The sequence below is a fragment of the Salvelinus namaycush genome, chromosome 20 (genome assembly GCF_016432855.1).
Source record: "Salvelinus namaycush isolate Seneca chromosome 20, SaNama_1.0, whole genome shotgun sequence".
NCBI classification, from domain to species: domain Eukaryota; kingdom Metazoa; phylum Chordata; class Actinopteri; order Salmoniformes; family Salmonidae; genus Salvelinus; species Salvelinus namaycush.
In genome coordinates, this window is record NC_052326.1 from 8,602,097 (window position 1) to 8,624,148 (window position 22,052).

Here is a 22,052-nt window from a genome sequence, read left to right on the forward strand (position 1 = left end):
TTGACTGATACCAAATAGGACATGGTAAACTATCAGAACCCTTGAAAAAAGAAAGCAATACTTCTGATGTATGTATGTATGTATGTATGTATGTATGTATGTATGTATGTATGTATGTATGTATGTATGTATGTATGTATGTATGTATGTATGTATGTATGTCACAGACAGGTTATTGTGTCCAAACGCTGATGTGCATAGTTACATTCCTGTGGTGGTGGTTAAGTGGTTTAGAGAGCTATGATGAGCTCTCCCTTGTGCTTTTCCATATTGTTAAACTACCCTTGTTTGTAATTGAGAAATCCAAACTGTATGGTCACATATTAATTATATATCCATGCCACTTTTGATACATTATAAATACAGACATATGGGGAATTCCATCCTATACGAACATGCTTTAAAATAGAAAGCAAGAGAAGAGTCTACAACTTATGGGAGTATGAAAAGCAAAGACACCCAATGACTTAAAAAGAAAACTCACAAGGTGAATACACTTTTCTTTTTTTCCCAACCTTAAATAATAAGGCTACAAATCAATATGGGAATGTGTCTTAAGCCCAAAACAAAAATGAATGGAAAAGTATCCAAAAACATCACCTTAACACACACACTCTAATACACCAATGGCGAGCTAGGTCAAAAGTCACAGATCAGAGTTCAGATGAGGGTTCCACTTGTCCCATTACAGTTAGACAACCAGATCACAGACAGGCACAAGTTTCAACCACAACATGACCCCTTCACCCACCTGCTCTCAAACAAGACAAGAAGAAACAGTCACTGGCCCATGTATGTTGATAAAGAGACAAGTCCTTGTATGGTCTGTCCATTGCCGTCTCTCTTCCTCAGAGAAACAGACCGAATAGATAGAACCAGAATGGACAGAAACGCTGTCGTCTTCTCCAAAGAGTCACCTGTCTGGGAGAGTCCCGACACAAACACCCTATTGCTTCAACAACTTCCTATCACACCACTTCCCGTCCCAACATTCCAACCAGGAAGTAGAGAGTTCCCAGGGTCTGCAAATCCTTGACTCGTCAGTAGTCAGTGTAGAGGTTTGTGCGGTGGACTCAGATCTGTGTGTGGTGTGTGTGTCCAGGGGGTGTGTAGGGAGGCGGTGTGGGGTTGGGTTTGACGCCCCGACTCTTCATATAGGAGATTAACTGATCAGGGATCTCAGCCAGGACATCCTTGGCTAGCCGGGCCATACTCAACACGTGGTTTCCTGTCCGGTCCATGTAGTCTCTAAATGGGACAAACTGACAGGGAGAGAGCAAAGACACTATAAGAAGTGAGAAGCAGCCTGGGATAACAGTAAAGTATGTGAACATTTTCATTAATAATGCATTATACATACTTATACATCCTTTATAAATGATCATCGGGGGCGGCAGGTCGCCTAGTGGTTAGAGCGTTGGGACAGTAACCGAAAGGTGGCTGGATTGAATCCCCGAGTTGACAAGGTAAAAATCTGTCGTTCTGCCCCATGAACAAGGCAGCTAACACAATGTTCCCCGGTAGGCCGTCATTGTAAATAAGAATTTGTTCCTAACTGACTTGCCTAGTTAAATAAAGGTAAAATAAAAATAAAAATCATTAATACAGATAAGGCTCATCTTTTGTACGGCCTTCACCTTATTGTTCTTTTACACAACAGTTAACCAGCATTCCCAGGATTTTTACTCTGTATACTTCCTGTTTTGAAATTCGTTGAAACTCCTCTTGAAAGCAATTTAACAAAGCAATGTAACCTTCCATTCATCCATTTACTTAAACCCCTCTTGTACAATGCCTGTACAAAGCCTTACTCTGGATAAAGACCTCCTGGAAAACCCAGACATGTCTACTGCTCAAGGTACGATGTGTTTGTTCATAGCTGTGTTCATGGTCAGTTTGCGTCACTGAACTGTGTGTGTGCGCCTGTGCTCGTGTGTGTGTGGTGTGAGTCACCTGGACAATGTCTCTCTCTGCAAGCTTCCCTCTGGATGAAATTCTGATGTCATCACCATCCAACTCCACCATAGCTGCAAGGTAAAGAGATCACACAAACCGGACATGTACACGCACACATTTGTTTTGAACCAATATGTCTCAAGGTTAGTCTCGTTGAGATGAACATGACGAAATACAATTTCTGTGTTCTGTGCATTTTCAAGGGTGTGTTTGCCTAGTACAGATGTAGGATCTTCATTAGAGATGTATCGCTCCAGCAGGATAACAATCCAGCAGCAACAGAACATGTATTATTATTACGTAGATTAGAATTCATATACATTTTTGTAGGGGTTGACACATTTTTCCTCTGGGAACATCAAGTCTGACGTTTTGAAAGTGGAAATTAGAAACTTCAGAAGCCTTTTTAAACCTCAAATACAGGGAAGTACTGGGACGAAAGTAAGACTTGTCGTTTTTTTGTCTCTAATTACTCGGAGATCGATAGAACTAGAGACACCATATTTTACGACAAACAACTTATATGCAGTGAATTCGGAAAGTATTCAGACCCCTTGACTTTTTCCACATTTTGTTACGTTACAGCCTTATTCTGAAATGGATTAAATAAATAAAAATCCTCAGCAATCTACAAACAATACCCCATAATTACAAAGTGAAAACAGGTTTTTAGAAAATCTTTTCAAATGTATTAAATATTAAAAACAGAAATACCTTATTCACATAAGTATTCAGATTATTTGCTAGGAGACTCAAATTTGAGCTCAGGTACATCCTGTTTCCATTGATCATCCTTGAGATGTTTCTACAACTTGATTGGAGTCCACCATAGGTAAATTCAATCGATTGGACTTTATTTGGAAAGGCACACACCTGTCTATATAAGGTCCCACAGTTGACAGTGCACGTCAGAGCCAAAACCAAGCCATGATTAATTGTCCCGTAGAGCTCCGAGACAGGAACCAAACCCTGAGATGCCTTATTGCTATTAAAAACTGGTTACCAACGTAATTAGAACAGTAAAAAGTACTTTTTGGTCATACTCGTGGTATATGGTCTGATATGACACGTTTTTCAGCCAATCAGCACTCGAACCACCCAGTTTATAATTTCTAACAATCATCAGCTTGTAATTTAGAACTCTACGTGGAACTCATCAGAACCAGGATGAACCCAGCCATTATCCCTGATTACTTTAAACTACATTACATTAAAACCCCCTCAACACCATACCACTCCACTCTCCTCCACACACAAACACGCATGCACTGCACGTACAGTAGGCAGACGTGTTGTCTCTCTCGCTCTCCCTCCCTCTCCTCTACCGAATCAAATGAGTTGCTAATTGTCTTGCAGGCCAATTCGTCTAACTAATTGCTAGAAGTGAGAGCGAGTAGGGGCTACAGCTACTGTACCTGGCTGCTGTGTGTGAATTGTAGAAATTGAATCGCTCTCAATAACTTATATTGAACAAAAATATAAAATGTAACAATTTCAACGGTTTTACTGAGTTTACAGTCCATTTAAGGAAATCAGTCAATTTAGATAAATAAATTAGGCCCTAATCTATGGATTTCAACTGACTGGGAAAGGGGCACAGCCATGGGTGGGCCTGGGAGGAGCCAGGCCCACCCACTGGGGAGCCAGGCCCAGCCAATCAGAAAGAGTTTTTCCCTACAAAAGGGCTTCATAACAGACAGAAATACTCCACAGTTTCATCAGCTGTCCGGTTGGCTGGTCTCAAGACTATCCTGCAGGTGAAGAAGTTGGATGTGGAGGTCCTGGGTTGGCGTGGTTACACGTGGTCTGCGTTTGTGAGGCCAGTTGGACATACTGCCAAATTCTCTAAAACGACGTTGAAGGCGGCTTATGGTAGAGAAATTAACATTCCATTCTCTTGCAATAGCTCTGGTGAAAATTACTGCAGTCAGCATGCCAATTGCACACTCCCTCAAAACTTGAGACATCTGTGACATTGTGTTGTGTGACAAAACTGCACATTTTAGAGTGGCCTTTTATTGTCCCCAGGACACAGTGCACCTGTGTAATGATCATGCTGTTTAATCAGCTTCTTGATACACCACACCCATCAGGTGGATAGATTTTATTGGCAAAGGAGAAATGCTCATTAACAGGGATGTAAACAAATTTGTTTGAAACAAACATTTTAGAGAAATAAGCTTTTTGTGTGTATGGAACATTTCTGGGATATTTTATTTCAGCTCATGATACATGGAACCAACACTTTACATGTTGCGTTTATATTTTTGTTCAGCATAGCTTTCAGGCCAGGTTAATGGTGATAATGAGAATATGGACGGAGCGTAGATTGCTTTTTGATTAGTTGACTGTATCAATTGGGCACTAACAATCAGCCTCATACATTAAATAATATATCATTGGATCTTGGTAGAGTTCAAACATTAAATACTAGGTTATATTTGAAACATTAAATACCAGGTTATATTTGAAACATTAAATACTAGGTTAAAGTTTAAACATTCATTTTAAACAAGTTTTAGTAGAGTTTCAGGCAATGTGAGTATTGAGCAATAATACCAGGTAGTAACGTTTTCCTTTGAAATGTATTGTTATTAAAAAAATATACAACAACAAGTATTGTAAACTCTAAGTGAGATGTAGCTACTTACCGTCAAACTCAGCCTGTCCCACTCCCACGATAATGATGGACATGGGCAGTTTAGCCCCCTGAGGAGAAGAACAGGAACACACAATAACGTCATAGAGACTCTGATGGTCGTTCAACACAACCAACAAATCCTAACGCTTAACTCTTGATATGACCACTTCACAACTCCAAAACACTCTTGATATGACATACATGTGAAGTACATCCATTCTCTTTATTCCATATAGACAGACAGAGACAAATTGAAATATATTCGAGGCTGTTCCATTCAACCTTATCTATTACACATATAATCATGTATAAGTTAGAGACGTGTAGGAGACATGGGTCATTTACTTTCCGGAGAGACCAATGAGTCTCTTACATGCTATACTACACACGAATGCACACCCACACAACTCCAAGAGGGCAGTCGCATTCATTCAACATCACAGTGAGTCTCCATTGTTGTTGACCCAGATGTGATCTCCATGCTATATATTCTGTGACATCTACATGGTTAAACACCCAGTTATAGGTTAGTACACCACACCACTAATATTCTGGAGAGGAGAGCACTTTAGCTTGCTGAAGGACCATTAACTATGAATGGGTCTTTATTGCTGCAGACACATGGAGTACAGAGAGAGAGAGAGAGCAGGGCATTGTTACTGCGTGATCTGAACCATTTCTGAACTGTCTGCATCTCTCTCTGTGTGCAAACCCACCGCTGGTGTGCGTGGCCAAAGACCACTATTTTCAAGTTATATGACCATAGCACCGGTTCCAATCTAAGTGCCATTGCCATTTAGCAAATTACCAGGCGGTGCTATGGTCAGATGACATTAAAATAGAGGTTTTTGGTCAAGCACACCAATGCTGGGTTTGGCCTTTCGAAAGAGCAATGCCAACGGCTCAGTGTCGTTACCCTAGCAAGGGGAGGGTGCTGGAGTATTGAAAACAGGGGATCCAATCATTTTGACCGTTATCTTTATATTTTGTTTTTATTACTTGTTAAACAAAATCTCTTTCTCTGAGCAATTCTATTAGTATAAAATAACAGAATTGGCGCATGCAATACACAGTGGCTCAGTATTTGTATTATTTATTCCATACAGCACAGTCTTTCTTTGCTCATCTTGATCAAGGAAGCCAATAAACATTGGTAACGCGTTGATTGGGTAGGAGTTGGGAGATTGAAGATGACTGTGAGGTGGGAGTGGGGAGGCAACCGTTCCCGCCAATTACCCTCCCAACCACGCCCAAGACAAGTCCTGCGGAAACAGGAACAGGAGCTGGAGGAAGTTGCTCCGAGACTATGATCCAAGGTCAATTTAGCGTTTTTTTTTTTTTGCTTAGGATTGAGGGAACTGATCTGAAATACCTTGTAGTTATTTGTGCTTAAATCATAAAAAATATATATTTCAGATGGATGCATATTCTCACAGAAACGGCATTTGTCTCCAGCCCAAGACTAACGTAGCGTGTCAGCTGACCTGGTTTGTTACGGGGGCGAGATCTACTTCTCTGTCTTGTCATCTCTGTTATTACCCCGAAACAGATTGATGATCCCAAAGTATCAGTGTTCAACACTGTCACAGTCCCTGTCCTCCCACGCTACATGTATACGTCACACACACACACACACACACACACACACACACACACACACACACACACACACACACACACACACACACACACACACACACACACACACACACACACGCACACACACACACACACACAGCTCATCAAGTATTTATGCTGCTAAAATAGGCTGACGTGTAAGGGGGGGGGGGGGGGGGGGCTAGGAGTGTGAGTGGGTGGACTTGAATTAATTAAACTACGAAAATATACCAATAAAATAACTGTTAGATAATAACTGTTAGATTGAGGAATGGATTGAGAGGCCTGTTTTTCTCTCTCCTGCTCCCCACCTCCCGCACTTTCTCCCCCTCTGTCGTTCCTGTCAATTCAAACACACTGAAACTGACAGTAGCTTGAATTAGAGATACATCATGGCGATTGGGACTGTAGTCAGTTAACAATAGAACCGCTGGGCTTCTCAGCCTCCATGTACCGCTATCAGGCGTCCCCTTTAGTCTACTTATCAGAATTATCCACTGTGTTGTTATGACAACCGGGCTATACTCGTATTCTTAATATCATCCGTAAATTGACAGTTGATACTCCTGATCAGAAAAAAGGGTAGTGTTTTATAATGCCTAAATTGGCAAACGACCAATCTCCTTAAAAGGTTTATAGACCAAAAAAAGATGCAGATTAGGAGCAGTGTGTGGAGGTGACTGTCTGTGCAGTAGCGTAGTTGAATCATGACGGGCCCAGATGCCCCCAAAAAATATGGGCCCCTATCACCACCCATATTTCCCTTAAAATTGAAATAATTTTGTTGGTAAGGCTGTGTGTTAATATTACTAAGCATTGTAACAGCAGAGCAGAACCTAATCTAAGGGCACATTTGAAGCTGTTTCTAGAGAAGCCGCAATATAGCCAATACATTCAACGCTATGGACGGCGGTCAGAAATAAACCCGTATAAGTCGATCAGCACCACGGAAAGCACAAAGCGGTCAAAAAACACCCTATTTTATCTGCAAATAATAGGCAATAGCCTATATTACAAAACATAAATATATAGATCAATCTGTTGACTGAAACACCGAAACACAGCTAATGACCGAATGCATGCTCGCTGAAGTTATGCACGGCGGCAAAACTGACATACCGGAATTTCAAATGATCTGCCTCCCACAGAGGCCTATAGCAAAAACACCAGCAAATCAATGAAGTGGACCATTCAAGCAGATTGCTTAAATGGCAGCATGCATTTCAACAGTATATGATGCGTATGTGCTTACGATTATTCTTATAGCCTAGTAAAACGTATATAGGCTATGATGACCATGAAATGGCTCAGAACATGGTTTCAAAAGACAGGTCGAGCATAGTCGTAGATTGACAAGCAACGTAAATGAATATCGGCTGTCTGGGAAGCCTGCCCTGTAAAAATCTAAGCTTACTCACTCATTTGATTGGCATTCGACGGGCCTTGCGCTCTGCGAAGTCGTTGACAATCACATTGAAATTCATGGTCCTGGCCCTGGTGTTTTCAATGGACAGAATGGCCAACCCACAAAGTCTCTCCTGTCCCATGCTGCTCCTTTGGTATGATTTTCATTATTTTCCGTTTGGAAAAGGAGCGCTCGGCACTGACTACCGTTAAAGGCAGAGTCATACAAAAGATACAAAAGAGCATCGCTGTAACTACTTCCCCAAATGTAGCAGTGACTGAATTGTTTACATTCTTAGAAACAGGCCCTGAAAGAGAGTAATTGGCCAGGGAAGCTTGCTGATGTATCTTTGCTGTAATGTTCAGCCGGCCGGCTGGCTGGCTGTCTCGAAGAGCGCATCATCATCTGCGTTGGCCAGGGTAGTGGGATGAATGGAGTCAAACAGACTCGATGTTGCCCGCATACTTTTAAAACGGTTTGACAGCTGGTGGATAACGATGTCAAGGTTTGCATTAAAGACGTTGACTCTAAAACGACTCTCCCCATCAGACAGTCGCTCGTCCTCGCATAGCTCATCAACATGACGCCTCGCCTTCCTTCTCTGAATGTCTTCAAATGTGTTCTGAGCTTCCCATTTGTCGGCAAGGGTCTTTGCAGTGACTTTGGCCTTCTCAAAATCCTGTCGGAATCCGGACAGGACCTCTATCATGTCCTTGAGTAGGCTGACTGCCCTGTGCAGGTCTGCGTCTTTGGCCTGTGTCATTTGAGACGGAGTTCACATTTTCTTAAACAGTCTGCACAACGACCCAAAATTTAACTACATTTTTCCATTTTCTTTTTCAGTGCTGCTGCATCATCCCTCTCGTCCTTCTTGTCACTTAAAAGCACTATCTTGGTGAGGGCCTTCATTACGTCCACATATCTGTATCTCTGTGCGGCAAGGGACTCATTTCTAGATGACCAGCGGGTGGGACACAGTTTCAACTTGTCGATTTCAAATGATTTTCTAACAAGATTTATTTTCTAACAACAGGCTGAATTTAGGTGTGTTCCGCCTCATTAATTCACATAGAAGTAGCCCATTTCACTGTTGCAGACAATTTAATGTTTGAGGCTTTACTGAGCCGGACAAACTATTCTCTTTGATGAGAGCCTAAGCACTTTCCCAGACATTTGCACATCTCCAGTCAGAAAATAACTTGCACAAACTTTTTCCCCCTGACACGTTTTCCGGCTGGCACCCGATATTGCCTTCATTGTTGTTTTCCGTACTAAAAATAACTTTGGACATGTCTGCGTTCCTATCAAAGTAAGTGCCTTATTACACTATCATTATTCTTTCTGTATATGTGACTCACCACCTGGATTCACTCTTTCGTAGCAAAATCTGAAATTGTGTTTTTTACATTGGATAAAAGTAGAGACCCAGAGCTACAAAATGGTATATCATACACTGCATTTTTGAGGAACAATGGAAAGTAATTATGCTTTGAAAGTTGATAAACTTGTAAACTCACTTTTGAGAAAATGTCCTTTGAATGTTTTGGTATCTAGTGAAGAGCTCTTCTTTGTCTACACCCATTCAACATCGTTCACACCCTCTTAACCTTTTCACACGTACTGTACTAACAAACCGGTGTGATCATTCTATAGAGGTTCCTGTTACGTATAATCAAACCAGTGTGATTAAAACACTTGATTGGAACGCTTATTTAGAACGTCCATTTTCGATTGACGCAACAATCAGCATTTGGGCTGGCCACACTTTATTTTCACAGAAACATTTTTCACAAACACAGTCCTTACAAAGTTATGTCCAGAATGTGACCAGTTTATTTTTGGATGCAATATTCAGACATTCACAGAAGTAGCTACAGCATAACACAATCATCCAAACCCAGAAAATGTAGGCTACATTTGTCCTAGCGGAAAGATTGACGTAACACAAGCGGTCATATTTTTATAGTTCTTGGCTGACATAAACTACAATATGAATTAGCTAATAGCAATTACTATTTATAATTAATCACATCACGGGTGAGCTCATCATTGATTGAAATAATTGAGTAAAACACTTTCTAGAAATCAAAAGTAATCCGACGATGGGTAGTTTGTGCGCGCCGGAATGTTTGTTTTTTCACATCAACCAAAGATAATAAGAGGAGACAAGATGAGTTTGATCTGTTTATAGTATGCATGTTGAAGGGGGAGTGTCATCTACGATCATCCACTTCCCTTCATTCACTTCTGGAAGTTTACCCAAAAGATGAGTGAACCATTCCTTCACCTCATTAGACGAGTGGGAGGCCCCGGTGCACAACTTAGCAAGAGGACAAGTACATTAGAGTGTCTAGTTTGAGAAACAGATGCCTCACAAGTTCTCAACTGGCAGCTTTATTAAATAGTACCCACAAAACACCAGTCTCAACGTCAACAGTGAAGAGGCGACTCCGGAATGCTGGCCTTCTAGGCAGAGTTGCAAAGAAAAAGCCATATCTCAAACTGGCCAATAAAAAGAAAAGATTAAGATGGGCAAAAGAACACAGATACTGGACAGAGGAACTCTGCCTGGAAAGCCAGCATCCCGGAGTCGCATCTTCACTGTTGATGTTGAGACTGGTGTTCTGCGAGTACTATTTAATGAAGCTGCCAGTTGAGGACTCGTGAGGCGTCTGTTTCTCAAACTAGACACTCTAATGTATTTGTCCTCTTGCTCAGTTGTGCACCGGGGCCTCCCACTCCTCTTTCTATTCTGGTTAGAGCCAGTGCAAAAAGGTTTTCTAATGATCAATTAGCCTTTTAAAATAATAAACTTGGATTATCTAACACAAAGTGCCATTGAACACAGGAGTGATGGTTGCTGATAATGGGCCTCTGTACGCCTATGTAGATATTCCATAAAAAATCAGTCGTTTCCAGCTACGATAGTCATTTACAACATTAACAATGTCTTCACTGTATTTCTGATCAATTTGATGTTATTTTAATGGACAAAAATTGTGTTTTTCTTTCATAAACAAGGACATTTCTAAGTGTCCCCAAACTTTTGAACAGTAGTGTATATTTTTTTAATCAAAATGTGTTTTTTTGGCAGAAATGCCTTCTGGAACATGTGAACTTTCATGTGCCTTAATAACAAACTTGTATTTCATCCGTAAATACAAATAAAATTGTTAAATTACGAGCCTAGTTGGTTTAGCCACGGAAAAAGCCAGGAACTTTCCCGCTAGGCATGATTGGCTGAGATAATGGATGGACTGGACATACCGGGAGATGAGTTTGGATTGGTCTGCCATGTAACATGTTTCTGTATATAACGTGAGTTGCTCAGTATGTGTTGAGAGCCCTTTCTACCGCACCATTTTTGAAATATATATCGTTAGCCAACGAGAACAATAAAAATGTTGCTACTTTTCTCAACAACATTGATGCCCTGAATTTAGCAGGCGCTATTGACCGATCAGTTGGGAAAAGTGATTTGCTACTTTCTGCACACGCCACAGTCAGTGTGAACTGGAGTGACTTGACACAACGCTGCCCAAACAAGATGTAGCTACAAACAAAACTTAAGAGTTAAATGGTTCCAGTCTGCCGTGTAGCATTCATCAATGTATACGGGTAAGAGTCTAGCTACATTTTTAGTTAGTATAAGTTTCTAATTTTGTCAGAAAGTCATTTTTATTGCAAGTTAAAGTGTACTGTTAGCTAGCTAGTGAACGTTTGCTTGCTGGCTCGCTAACTAACGTTACATGTATGATCTGTGTAGTAATATTATTTGAATCAGAAATCCATTCTTAGTTGTAGCCTAATGTTAGCTAGCTAACATTGAACCTGGTTGGTTAGCTTTAGCTACCTGCAGATTCATACTGTAGCTATGACAATGTTTGTATTGGTTGGTACAGTAGTAGTATGAGTTGGAATTATGCCGGTTCATTGTGTAGCTAGCTAGCTTCATGTCTAGACAATAGTGACCCATCCACTTAGCTAGATGTGGCTGTGGGTTGGTTATAGAATTTCCTTCACATGACCCATCAATTTAGACAAGTGTGTTAGGTAAGTGTCATCTAATAATTATAAAATATTTTTATCTAGACACTTTCTGTTTTTGATATTGCTACTAACCATTTCATTGTACTGTTTACACCTTCTGTATCCAGTGCATGTGACAAATCAACTTTTTATTTTATTTGATACAGTGTGTGTTTACCAGAGACGGTAATGTGAAGAACAACATGACCTGCACCAAAGACAGATTAGGATATAGGCCAAGGACTAGATCAAGTGTATTTTTACCTGGAGTTTTTCCTTATTGTAGGCTACTACTTTCACCACTTTTAGTCTTGAAATCTTTGGTTGTTTACTAAACTAATCACCCTGTTCAGCAAATGGCCTCACATGTGAATCCTTAAAGAGATGGGTGGGGCTAAGACTTAAGAGGGTGTGAACGATGTTGAATGGGTGTAGACAAAGAGGAGCACTCCAGTACGTGTACCAAAACATTAAAAGGGCCATTTTCTCAAAAGTGGGGTTACAATTTTATCAACTTTCAAAGAAGAATTAGTTTCCCATTGTTCTTCAACTGCAGTGTAGGATATACCATGTTCTAGCTCTGTCTACTTTTATCCCATGTAAAAAAACACAATTTCAAATTTTGCTACATAAGACCGAATCAAGGCTTTCGGTCACATATCTGCAATGGTACACTCCAGGGACCACTCAACAATGATCACAAAGATGTGATCGTACGCGTCGAAGGGTTAAGTTAGGAATAGGTGTGGGAAAAAGAAACAGGTATACAGGCTCTAAATACTTTTCTGTTTGTGATAAAAAAACATTTTGACAGCTGAGTAATGTAAAATAAAATGATTTAGGAAGTCAGGGAAGCAGGAGGATGTTGCTTTCAAAATGGCAGATTTATTTTAGTTACAAAATCAAACGGTAGGAGGCGTTGGCGTATGGCGGTTCTAGTGTTTTTTTCCTTCTCAATTTTTTTTTTTTTATATAGACTTTTTCACCCCTACCCTACCATCCCTACCCTAATTGGAGTAAACTAACTAACAACAGTACTTCTACTACTACTTACAGCTATTTTGCAAGGGATGGCCATTTCAACAGAGGTATCAGGCCTTCTTGTGTGGACAGCTGGACTTTCGGGAGCTAAAGGGGAGTGGGTGAAGACTCAGGTTCCAGCCCAATTTTCTCTCCTTCCTCCGAAAGTGTACACTTGTTCACTTCCCTACACTGGTTTAAAAGGAAATGACTGGTATAAGACATTTGATGGAAACTCCCACTAGCCCATGGCTACACCAATCCAAGGCTTTTACTTTTGTGAGAAGTGGTGAAGGAGACATTATTGGGACGCATCCTACACAGTGGTGTAAAGTACTACTTAAGTCGTTTTTTTAGGGTATTTTTAGGGTATTTTAGGGTTGTACTTAAATTCACTATTTATATTTTGGACAACTTTTACTTTTATTTCAATACATTCCTAAAGGAAATAATGTACTATTTACTCCATACATTTTCTCTGACACCCAAAAGTACTCATACATAGCAGGACAGGAAAATGGTCCAATTCACACACTTCTCAAGAGAACGCCCCAGGTCATCCCTACTGCCACTGATCTGACATACTCATTGAACACAAATGCTTAATTTGTAAATGATGTCTGAGTGTTGGAGTGTGCCCCTGGCTATCCTCAAAAAAAGAAACAAAAGAAAATGGTGCCATCTGGTTTGCTTAATGTAAGGAATATGAAATGATTTATATTTCTACTTTTAGTATATTTTAGCAATTACATTTAGTTTTGAAACTTAGGTAAATGTTAAACCAAATACTTTTACTCTTTTACTCAACCAATATTTTACTGGGTAACTTTCACTGTTACTTGAGTCATTTTCTATTAAGGTATCTTTACTTTTACTCAAGTACTGGACCAGCAGTACACCACAGGAAGTGATGTCACGGTAGTTTAACATGTCCATCATCCACTCTGAGACCACCGTCCATAAACAAATGTGTAGGAAGCCTGGGGCTGTCTAACTGATTAGTCCTGTCTGTTTCTATAACACTCATTCAGAGGCGACGCGCGTGCACGTATGTGTGTTTGCTGCTGATGAAACAGTATGAGAACAGTGAGCGTCTGCGGGGGAACGTCTTCTGTGTGACACCAAAGGACTTCTGACCAGAGCCTGAGAAGCCAATTACACCTACGTCGGAGTCTGTGACTCATAAATAACGTCATTCACAAGTCGTCAATTATGTCCTGTGATGTCCCACTGAGAGAGACAAGAAACCACCCCAGACTTTGACTGAAGAAGACATTAAGCCTAGCACGTCATTTGGAGGACTCCCCTCTAGAAGTGACCTTTGAGAACCACAGTGTGATACCACAGTGGCAAATGAATGTGTGAATCCAACTAAGAGCTTTGCAGCGCAGCGCTAAACTTCTCCCCTGTTTTGGTCCCGAAGCTACCACGCTGTAGCAGCGTGAAGCACACCCGTGCACATGAGCAGATACTCTGTGTGACCGTGTGATCTCAATATCTGCGGTGCTGTTCGTTGCGACATCGTCTCGCTGAGTCTTCCTTCATGTCTCGGTTGAAACTGCAATGTCCAAACTCTCTCCGTATATGGGTCCTGGACTAGAGTAGCCTACAGAACAGGTCTACAGAGGGAGTGCTGGATGAATGATGTCTAAAACAGATTTGAACCACATAGGAAACACCGGGGAACCAATAATGAGAAAACCACACCTCAACACACTATCAAGCTATGGCAGACTAATAGAGAAGCAGTGTGCTAGCCACCTAACTCATCTCTAAGGGATATACTGTACCTCGAGTAAAGCCATGTTTTGAAACCTCCTCCGAAAGTGTGAGAGACATGAACAACGTGATCTGTGACATTTGCAGAATCAGATTGATGCTAACATCAGGATGTAGCGTGAGACTCCTGTAGGGTCTGAGGGTGTCGACGGGGCCGTGGTAGAATCACGCATGACACAATTAATCGTTGAGTGGAGAAAGAAATGTGTCAAAGTGTCTGATTCACTAGGGGCCCTGATATGACATGAACTGTTTCAACATGACATGAGCCCGAGAGGAGAAGAGAGAGGGAGAGAGAGCCTGAGAGGAGAAGAGCGAAAGAGAGAGGGAGGTACATAGAGAAAGAGGGAAGGAGGTAGGGAGAGACAGAGAGAAAGAGAGGCGAAGCAAGAGAGAAAGAGAGAGGTGACGCAAGACAGAAATAGAGAGAAATGAAAAGAGAAAAAGAGGTAGAGCGAAATAATGAATTGAGAGAGCATTGCTTTGCTTTGGAGTACTGTTGTGTTCTCTAACTGAGTGACAGGTTCCATAGTGTCCTGTCCCCCTGCTCCAGCTGTGTTATGAATGATACACAGCATGGACCTCCCCCCGTTACCTCCCTCGCCTTCCTCCTTCCCTTCCTCCCTCCGTTACCTCCCTCCCTTCCTCCCTCCGCCAGCTGTAGAGAAGTAGGTCAGTGTTCCTGAAAACACTCTCCGGAGGACACACACACACACACACCATCCTGTCCAGCTCTTTGAACTGAAGAGGACGCTCAAAGCATTTCTACTTCACACTCCTATTTCAGAGAAAACACTCAAATAATCAATGTTACCCAAAATTAGATTCCATCACCATCAAAAGAGCAGAACTGAAAGGAGTAGAGGCCGCAGGGTTATATGCAGGTAGAGGTGCAGTGGTCAGTCAGAGAGGCCAAGCAAGATAGAGCAGCAGGCAAGATCTTAAAAGGAAGGTGTGGCTGTTCTAACGGTTTGACTAACAGTCGCAAATTCCCTTTAAATCCAGTGTGCTGGAGGTCTGGCCGATTCCACGCAGATGACTTTCTCTTCATTCTTTCTCTTCGTTTGCTTCTCTCTCCAAACATTCTATGCTTCTCTCACCTTTCTCTCTCTCTCTCTCTCTCTATCCACATCTCCCCTCATTTCTCTTTCATGTACCACCATTTTCTCCCCCTCTCTCTCCCTCTCTTTCCTCCTTCCTCTTCAACCACTCTCTCTCTCTCTCCATCTCTCCTTCTCTCCAGACTTACATTGACGATGGCCTCCTTGGTCTGAGCCATGTCTGATATGACTCCGTCTGTGATGATGAGGAGGACGAAGTACTGGGACCCGTCCTGAACCGCTGCAGCATAACTGAAGAGGAACACACGCGCACAACCGCACACACACACGCACGCATGCAGGCAAGTACGCGCACACACAAACAGGCGCGCGCGCCCACACACACACACAAGCGGAGTGTGAGTAAAAAGCGAACACGCCCTGAACCAAACTCAAACTCACTGTGACCAATGACAGGCTTGAATGTCATTCTTTATCTAAAGTCATTGTACTCCCTCTCCATCTTCTCCACTCCAGTCCCTTCTACATTCCAATGTCTATTAAATTGAAATACTATACTCTGATATCATTCTGCGGATTGATAACATTCATTCTATTCATTATCATACCTCGAAAACACTTTGACCTCAAACACTGCAGGATATGAAGCCGAACTACGCCGTGTGTTTCAGTGATCAACTGAGTGTCTGTGTTCATTTGTTCCCTCTGTCTGGAGTCATTTTCTCCCTTTCAGCCCAACTCCATTCACATGGTAATGGCTAGAGGACTGACTGTTACTGTGCCTGGAGGGACATATTCAGAACTCTTTTATCTCTATGGTCTTATCTCTCTTTGTTTGAAAAGTTATCAGACTGCGGACTAGGTGTGTGTGTGCCTGTGTGTTTGTGTGTGTGTTAGTGATGCGCGGGTCAGCTGTTTGAGCACCCACACCAGCCCGCCAATGCTAATAACCCATCCGCAACCACCAGACTGTATGTGATAAAGTGAAAATCTAAGTCCCGCACCCGAACCAATCTGCAAATGACAGGCCTTTTAGATAAGCCAATGTTACTGCTCATAATTTCCAACATTTTGGTAGGCTATTTGTTCGTCAACTTGTCTATAGACACATGCATCTTCTGTTCTGTTATTAGGCCTACTTGTTGCCCCGGAAGACTAAACAAACCCTTCCTCACCAGAATGATGTCATAGATGGATAGAATGAATGCTTCAGTCTAGTTGACATAGGTAAAAGCTTGTTTTATTTTCCTCTTATATCTCTGCTTCCCTCGAGCAGCAAAGACGTTTAGGGACTGTGGAGAACATGCAATAACAAATTACGGGCACATTTCCAAATGACATCAGTTTGACCGGTTTTAAGGGAATGGGGAACATGTTTCTGATAAGATTTCAGTTTGGCTTGGATGCATATTTTATGTTTTTGAAATGCTATCAGCTTTTATGATGCTGATAAAGTACGCACCTTTACAGACGGTCCCTAACAGCACATTCATTCTCTCAAGATGCTGAAAGAAAAAATAGCTGGAAAAGCTGGAACTGCTATCATACTCTTTTACCGTTTCACCAAATCTTCCCCAAACATTAGACTACTATTCTGGTCCTCCCTTTTATTTATTTTCAACTCTCCATTTCGCAGCTTTTCTCTTGTTGAATTAAACTGACATTCTTTTTGCCTGAGTGGATCGGTTAACTTTTACTGTTCAAGTTCCCAAAAGGCAATTGCCGTGTATTTGGCACGCTACAGTTAGGCCCTAAAGCTTCGGCTACACACTAACGGCAGATAAAAAATTCTGAAAGAAAAACCTCAACGTAGCCTATTGATATGAATTGCACAGGAATTATACATTTATGATTTTTTGTGTGTGCAATTGTTTTATCTTTATTCAACCCGACCAGCACCCACACATTCCTCATCCACACAATACTGTATTTCATGGACCTAAACCCCGGGTAATGCGGGTTACGAGTCAACCCGCGCATCCCTAGTGTGTGTACCCCATCACCCCTCCTTCCTTATTAACCGCCATCCCTAGCATGTGTGTTTGTGTACCCCATCACCCCTCCTTCCTTATTAACCGCCATCCCTAGCATGTGTGTTTGTGTACCCCATCACCCCTCCTTCCTTATTAACCGCCATCCCTAGCGTGTGAGTGTGTGTACCCCATCATCCCTCCTCCCTTATTAACCGCCATCCCTAGCATGTGTGTTTGTGTACCCCATCACCCCTCCTTCCTTATTAACCGCCATCCCTAGCATGTGAGTGTGTGTACCCCATCACCCCTCCTTCCTTATTAACCGCCATCCCTAGCGTGTGAGTGTGTGTACCCCATCACCCCTCCTTCCTTATTAACCGCCATCCCTAGCGTGTGAGTGTGTGTACCCCATCACCCCTCCTTCCTTATTAACCGCCATCCCTAGCGTGTGTGTTTGTGTACCCCATCATCCCTCCTTCCATATTAACCGCCATCCCTAGCATGTGTGTTTGTGTACCCCATCATCCCTCCTTCCATATTAACCGCCATCCCTAGCGTGTGAGTGTGTGTACAGCAGCGTCTGCATGCGTCTCTCCTTTCTCCACTTCCCACTCCTCCTCTAATGTGATCAGAGTGCTTGCCCTCTCTGACTCTCCGAGTTATGTTGATATGTTTACGTCGAGTGCTCCGCCGCCAGCCTGGCGAGTCAGTAATTGATTCATTCGCTCACAGAGCCAGGGCGTTAATGTGTGTCACATCCTGTGTTTTGGGGTTTTTCTGTCCATTAAAAGGCCAATCGTCACAGCCTTTGGGGTCAGAACAGGAGTGAAGCCCGGGGATGGAAGACTGAGTGTGAATTACTGGGATTACTGTAGTCGAACAACTAGACGGCAAGGCTGATCTCTGACAGCAGCAGAGAACGAGGCATTTCACTCTGGCTTCCACTGCTGATCATCTGTGACAGCAGACTTGTGAGTGTGTGTGCCTTTATGTCTGCCTGTGTGTACAGCATGTGTGTATATGAGTGTGCATGTGTGCATGAGTCTGCCTGTATGGACGTGTGTATATGTATGTGTTTGCAAACGCGCGCCTGCATTTGTGCGTGTGTATGCGTCCATTACCTGGCCACGTGGTTGACTACGGGGGCGAAGTTGGTTGGTCCGTAGAGCTGAACCGTCTTCAGACTCTCGTGATAGGCCTCCAGGATGCCATCTATACCGTTACAGTAGGGGTTCTCTACGTTACCGTTCTGGAGAGGAGAAACAACAGAACAATCAACAGGTTTAAAACAGTTTGCTCTAGTTTATCTATACCGTTAAAGTCGGGCTTTTCTCACCTTCTGGAGAGGAGAAACAATCAACAGGGTAAAATCTCTTGTATTTAATAAATCAATATCTTCTTTCTGGAGTGGACAATCACCAGATGAATTTGGTGAGTCAAGTCAATTCAAGCCCAGTCAAGTCCAGTCCAGTTTAGTCCAATCTTGTCCAGTTCAGTTCAGTAACAAGTGACCAGAAAGGGCTCTGTGTTTGACTCACCAGTGGGAACTCGTGTGAGACCCGTCCGTCCGGGGGCAGCTTGGCTCCAAAGCCCAAGGCAGGGAACATCTTATCACTGTCGTAGTCCTGGATGATCTCCCCTACAGCCTTCAAGGCCATGGCGTATGCATTCATCTGGTATGGGTTCATATAGTGTAGAGAAGTGGACTGGGATGGGTTACCTAGGGAAGGGGCAGAAGGCATAGGTCAATATACAGTATGACCAGTTTGTTCATTGTTGAGGAAGGGATCTGGAATGCTGTTGCAACTAAATCAAGCGCAGCAGGTTCATGCAGAAAACCCGAGTATTGTCATCAGCCTGAATATGTTGCTCTACGTTAACATGGAAGTCTGTTTAGTCAATCAGGTTCTGTACACACATTATCTGATGGCTGCCATGCACAAGCTATGCGCTGGTGTTCTTAGTGACATGCTATTGCGGAGGACAAACATGCCATAATTGGAAATAAATAAATAAAAGCACACATAAATAGATGAATAAATGAATAAATAAATACATCCGCACATAATTAAATAAATGAGCAAGGAAATACTAAAGTACTGACCAAAATTCATTCATTTTCTCGACATCTGTATGTATCTAACTATTTACCTATGTATTATCTAATTATTCAAACTTTAAATAATTTCATTCATTTCTATATTTATTTCTATATATATTTCTTCCTCCAATATGATAATAACGGGGTGTCAATCAAACGTCGGTGGGTGGTATCTAACACACCATTGGTTGATCAATAAGAGCTACGACGCTAATGTGTGTGTAAACTCTTCACAGTTGTGTTGTGTGGGTGTCACTGAGTAGGCTGATACCCCATGTCATGGACCCAAGATCCCTAGGTAAGGCAGTACAGTGCATACAGTATGCCCCCATTGCAATTATAAAGTCTTATACATCCGAAGTAGGATTTCAACTGATTTGTACTTTTTTGCTAAATTAACTAATTATTGTCTTTTGTTGAATTTATATAAAAACATTCCAAATTTAAGCATTATCTACAGTCGTGGCCAAAAGTTTTGAAAATGACAAATATTAATTTCCACAAAGTTTGCTGCTTCAGTGTCTTTAGATATTTTTTGTCAGATGTTACTATGGAATACTGAAGTATAATTACAAGCATTTCATAAGTGTCAATGGCTTTTATTGACAATTACATGAAGTTGATGCAAAGAGTCAATATTTGCAGTGTTGACCCTTCTTTTTCAAGACCTCTGCAATTCGCCCTGGCATGCTGTCAATTAACTTCTGGGCCACGTCCTGACTGATGGCAGCCTATTCTTGCATAATAATTTCTTGGAGTTTGTCAGAATTTGTGGGGTTTTGTTTGTCCGGTAACCATGGTTGACAGAGGAAGAACAATGATTCCAAGCACCACCATCCTTTTGAAGCTTCCAGTCTGTTATTCGAACTCAATCAGCATGACAGAGTCATCTCCAGCCTTGTCCAGCCCTGTGTTAACTAGAGAATTACTGACATGATGTCAGCTGGTCCTTTTGTGGCAGGGCTGAAATGCAGTGGAAATGTTTTTTGGGGGATTCAGTTCATTTGCATGGCAAAGAGGGACTTTGCAATTAATTGCAATTCATCTGATCACTCTTCATAACATTCTGGAGTATATGCAAATTGCCATCATACAAACTGAGGCAGCAGAATTTGTGAAAATTTATATTTGTGTCATTCTCAAAACTTTTGGCCACAACTGTAGTCCAAATATGGCATGATTCCACTATTTGTATCCTTTTGCATTCGTTTCAATAAGGGACTTTTATTTTTAAGGCAAATAGCAAATTCCACTATTGTGGCTAATCGTTATTGTGGCTAGCTTCACATAGGTGGCTCTGGCAGTGCTTGCCTCTGCTGAATACGACTCATCTCCAGATTACCGGCTCTTCTGTGTGGAGGCATGCATTGAAAACTTTGGTCAGCTAGCTGCTACAAGGGACACATAGGTGTACAAATATTTTTGCGAGCTATTTACGCAATTTTCTAGTTGCTAAAATTCGAATAGTTCACCTAATTTCAGTTTATGTCACAAAACACGAAATGTATAGTGTAGACTAGAGAATCACTGTACCATCTAAACCACTGTGAAATATATTTTCAATAACCCCAAATATTGTATTTTCAGCTGTTTGAAGCCTGTGTACAAAACCAAAAGTAAAAGAACAAAAAGTATAGAAATAGCACACATAGAACCAGTTTTAGACTTGCTTTTAATGAGAATGACAGATCTATAACTCACATTTCTATATGAATTTGGTTGGGTCACCAAAAAGTTACATATTGCAGCTTTAACTAGCCAGCTATACTGCTGTGGGAAAGCTAGCCCAATATTGGATTAAAGGAGCCTAAAGTTACTCCTTAGTGCAAGGAGCTTACATGCTCTGTTTCTCAATTGCGGTACAGTTCTAGGAACATAAATCCCTCTGCTTTCATATCACATCAAAATAAATTCACAAACGCAAAATACATACTTACTGTACACAGTTAAAAAAAAAACGATAACACAGTTGCAGCCGATAGTATTTTTTTATTGACAACACGTTTGTGCCGTCTGTCTTCTGTTTACACACAGGTGTTAGGAGATGCAGATAGCTAATTAGCACAGGTAGATCACTCTGTTTCGGTCTGTTTTCAATTAACCTCTCTTGGGTAGGGGGCAGTATTTTCACGTCCGGATGAAAAGCGTTCCCAAAGTAAACTGCCGGTTACTCAGGCCCAGAAGCTAGGATATGCATATAATTGGTAAATTTGGATAGAAAACACTCTAAAGTTTCTAAAACTGTTAAAATCATGTCTGTGAGTATAACAGAACTGATGTGGCAGGCGAAACACCGAGGACAAACCATCCCCCCCCCCAAAAAAGAAATTCGGCCTACCACTGTTTTCAATGGCTGTCACTTTTAATATAAGGCAAAATCCTCCCAGATTGCAGTTCCTAGGGCTTCCACTAGATGTCAACAGTCTTTAGAGTTTCATGCTGGTTTTTGGAAAAATTAGCCAGAAATTGT

General features: G+C 41.7%; 1 protein-coding gene across 1 annotated transcript in view; it reads right to left on the bottom strand.

Annotated features, from left to right (window-relative positions):
• Positions 1–1,073: 1,073 nt before the first annotated feature.
• The window catches only part of cpne5b (copine Vb), a 199,917-nt gene continuing 178,938 nt past the window's right edge, over positions 1,074–22,052 (bottom strand). Inside the window, exons 15-20 of the mRNA XM_039016716.1 lie at positions 19,020–19,201; positions 18,603–18,730; positions 15,697–15,799; positions 4,608–4,665; positions 1,954–2,027; positions 1,074–1,262 (exon numbers count right to left, since the gene is read on the bottom strand). Of these exons, the coding sequence (XP_038872644.1) occupies positions 1,074–1,262; positions 1,954–2,027; positions 4,608–4,665; positions 15,697–15,799; positions 18,603–18,730; positions 19,020–19,201 (734 nt within the window). The remainder of the gene's footprint in view (positions 1,263–1,953; positions 2,028–4,607; positions 4,666–15,696; positions 15,800–18,602; positions 18,731–19,019; positions 19,202–22,052) is intronic.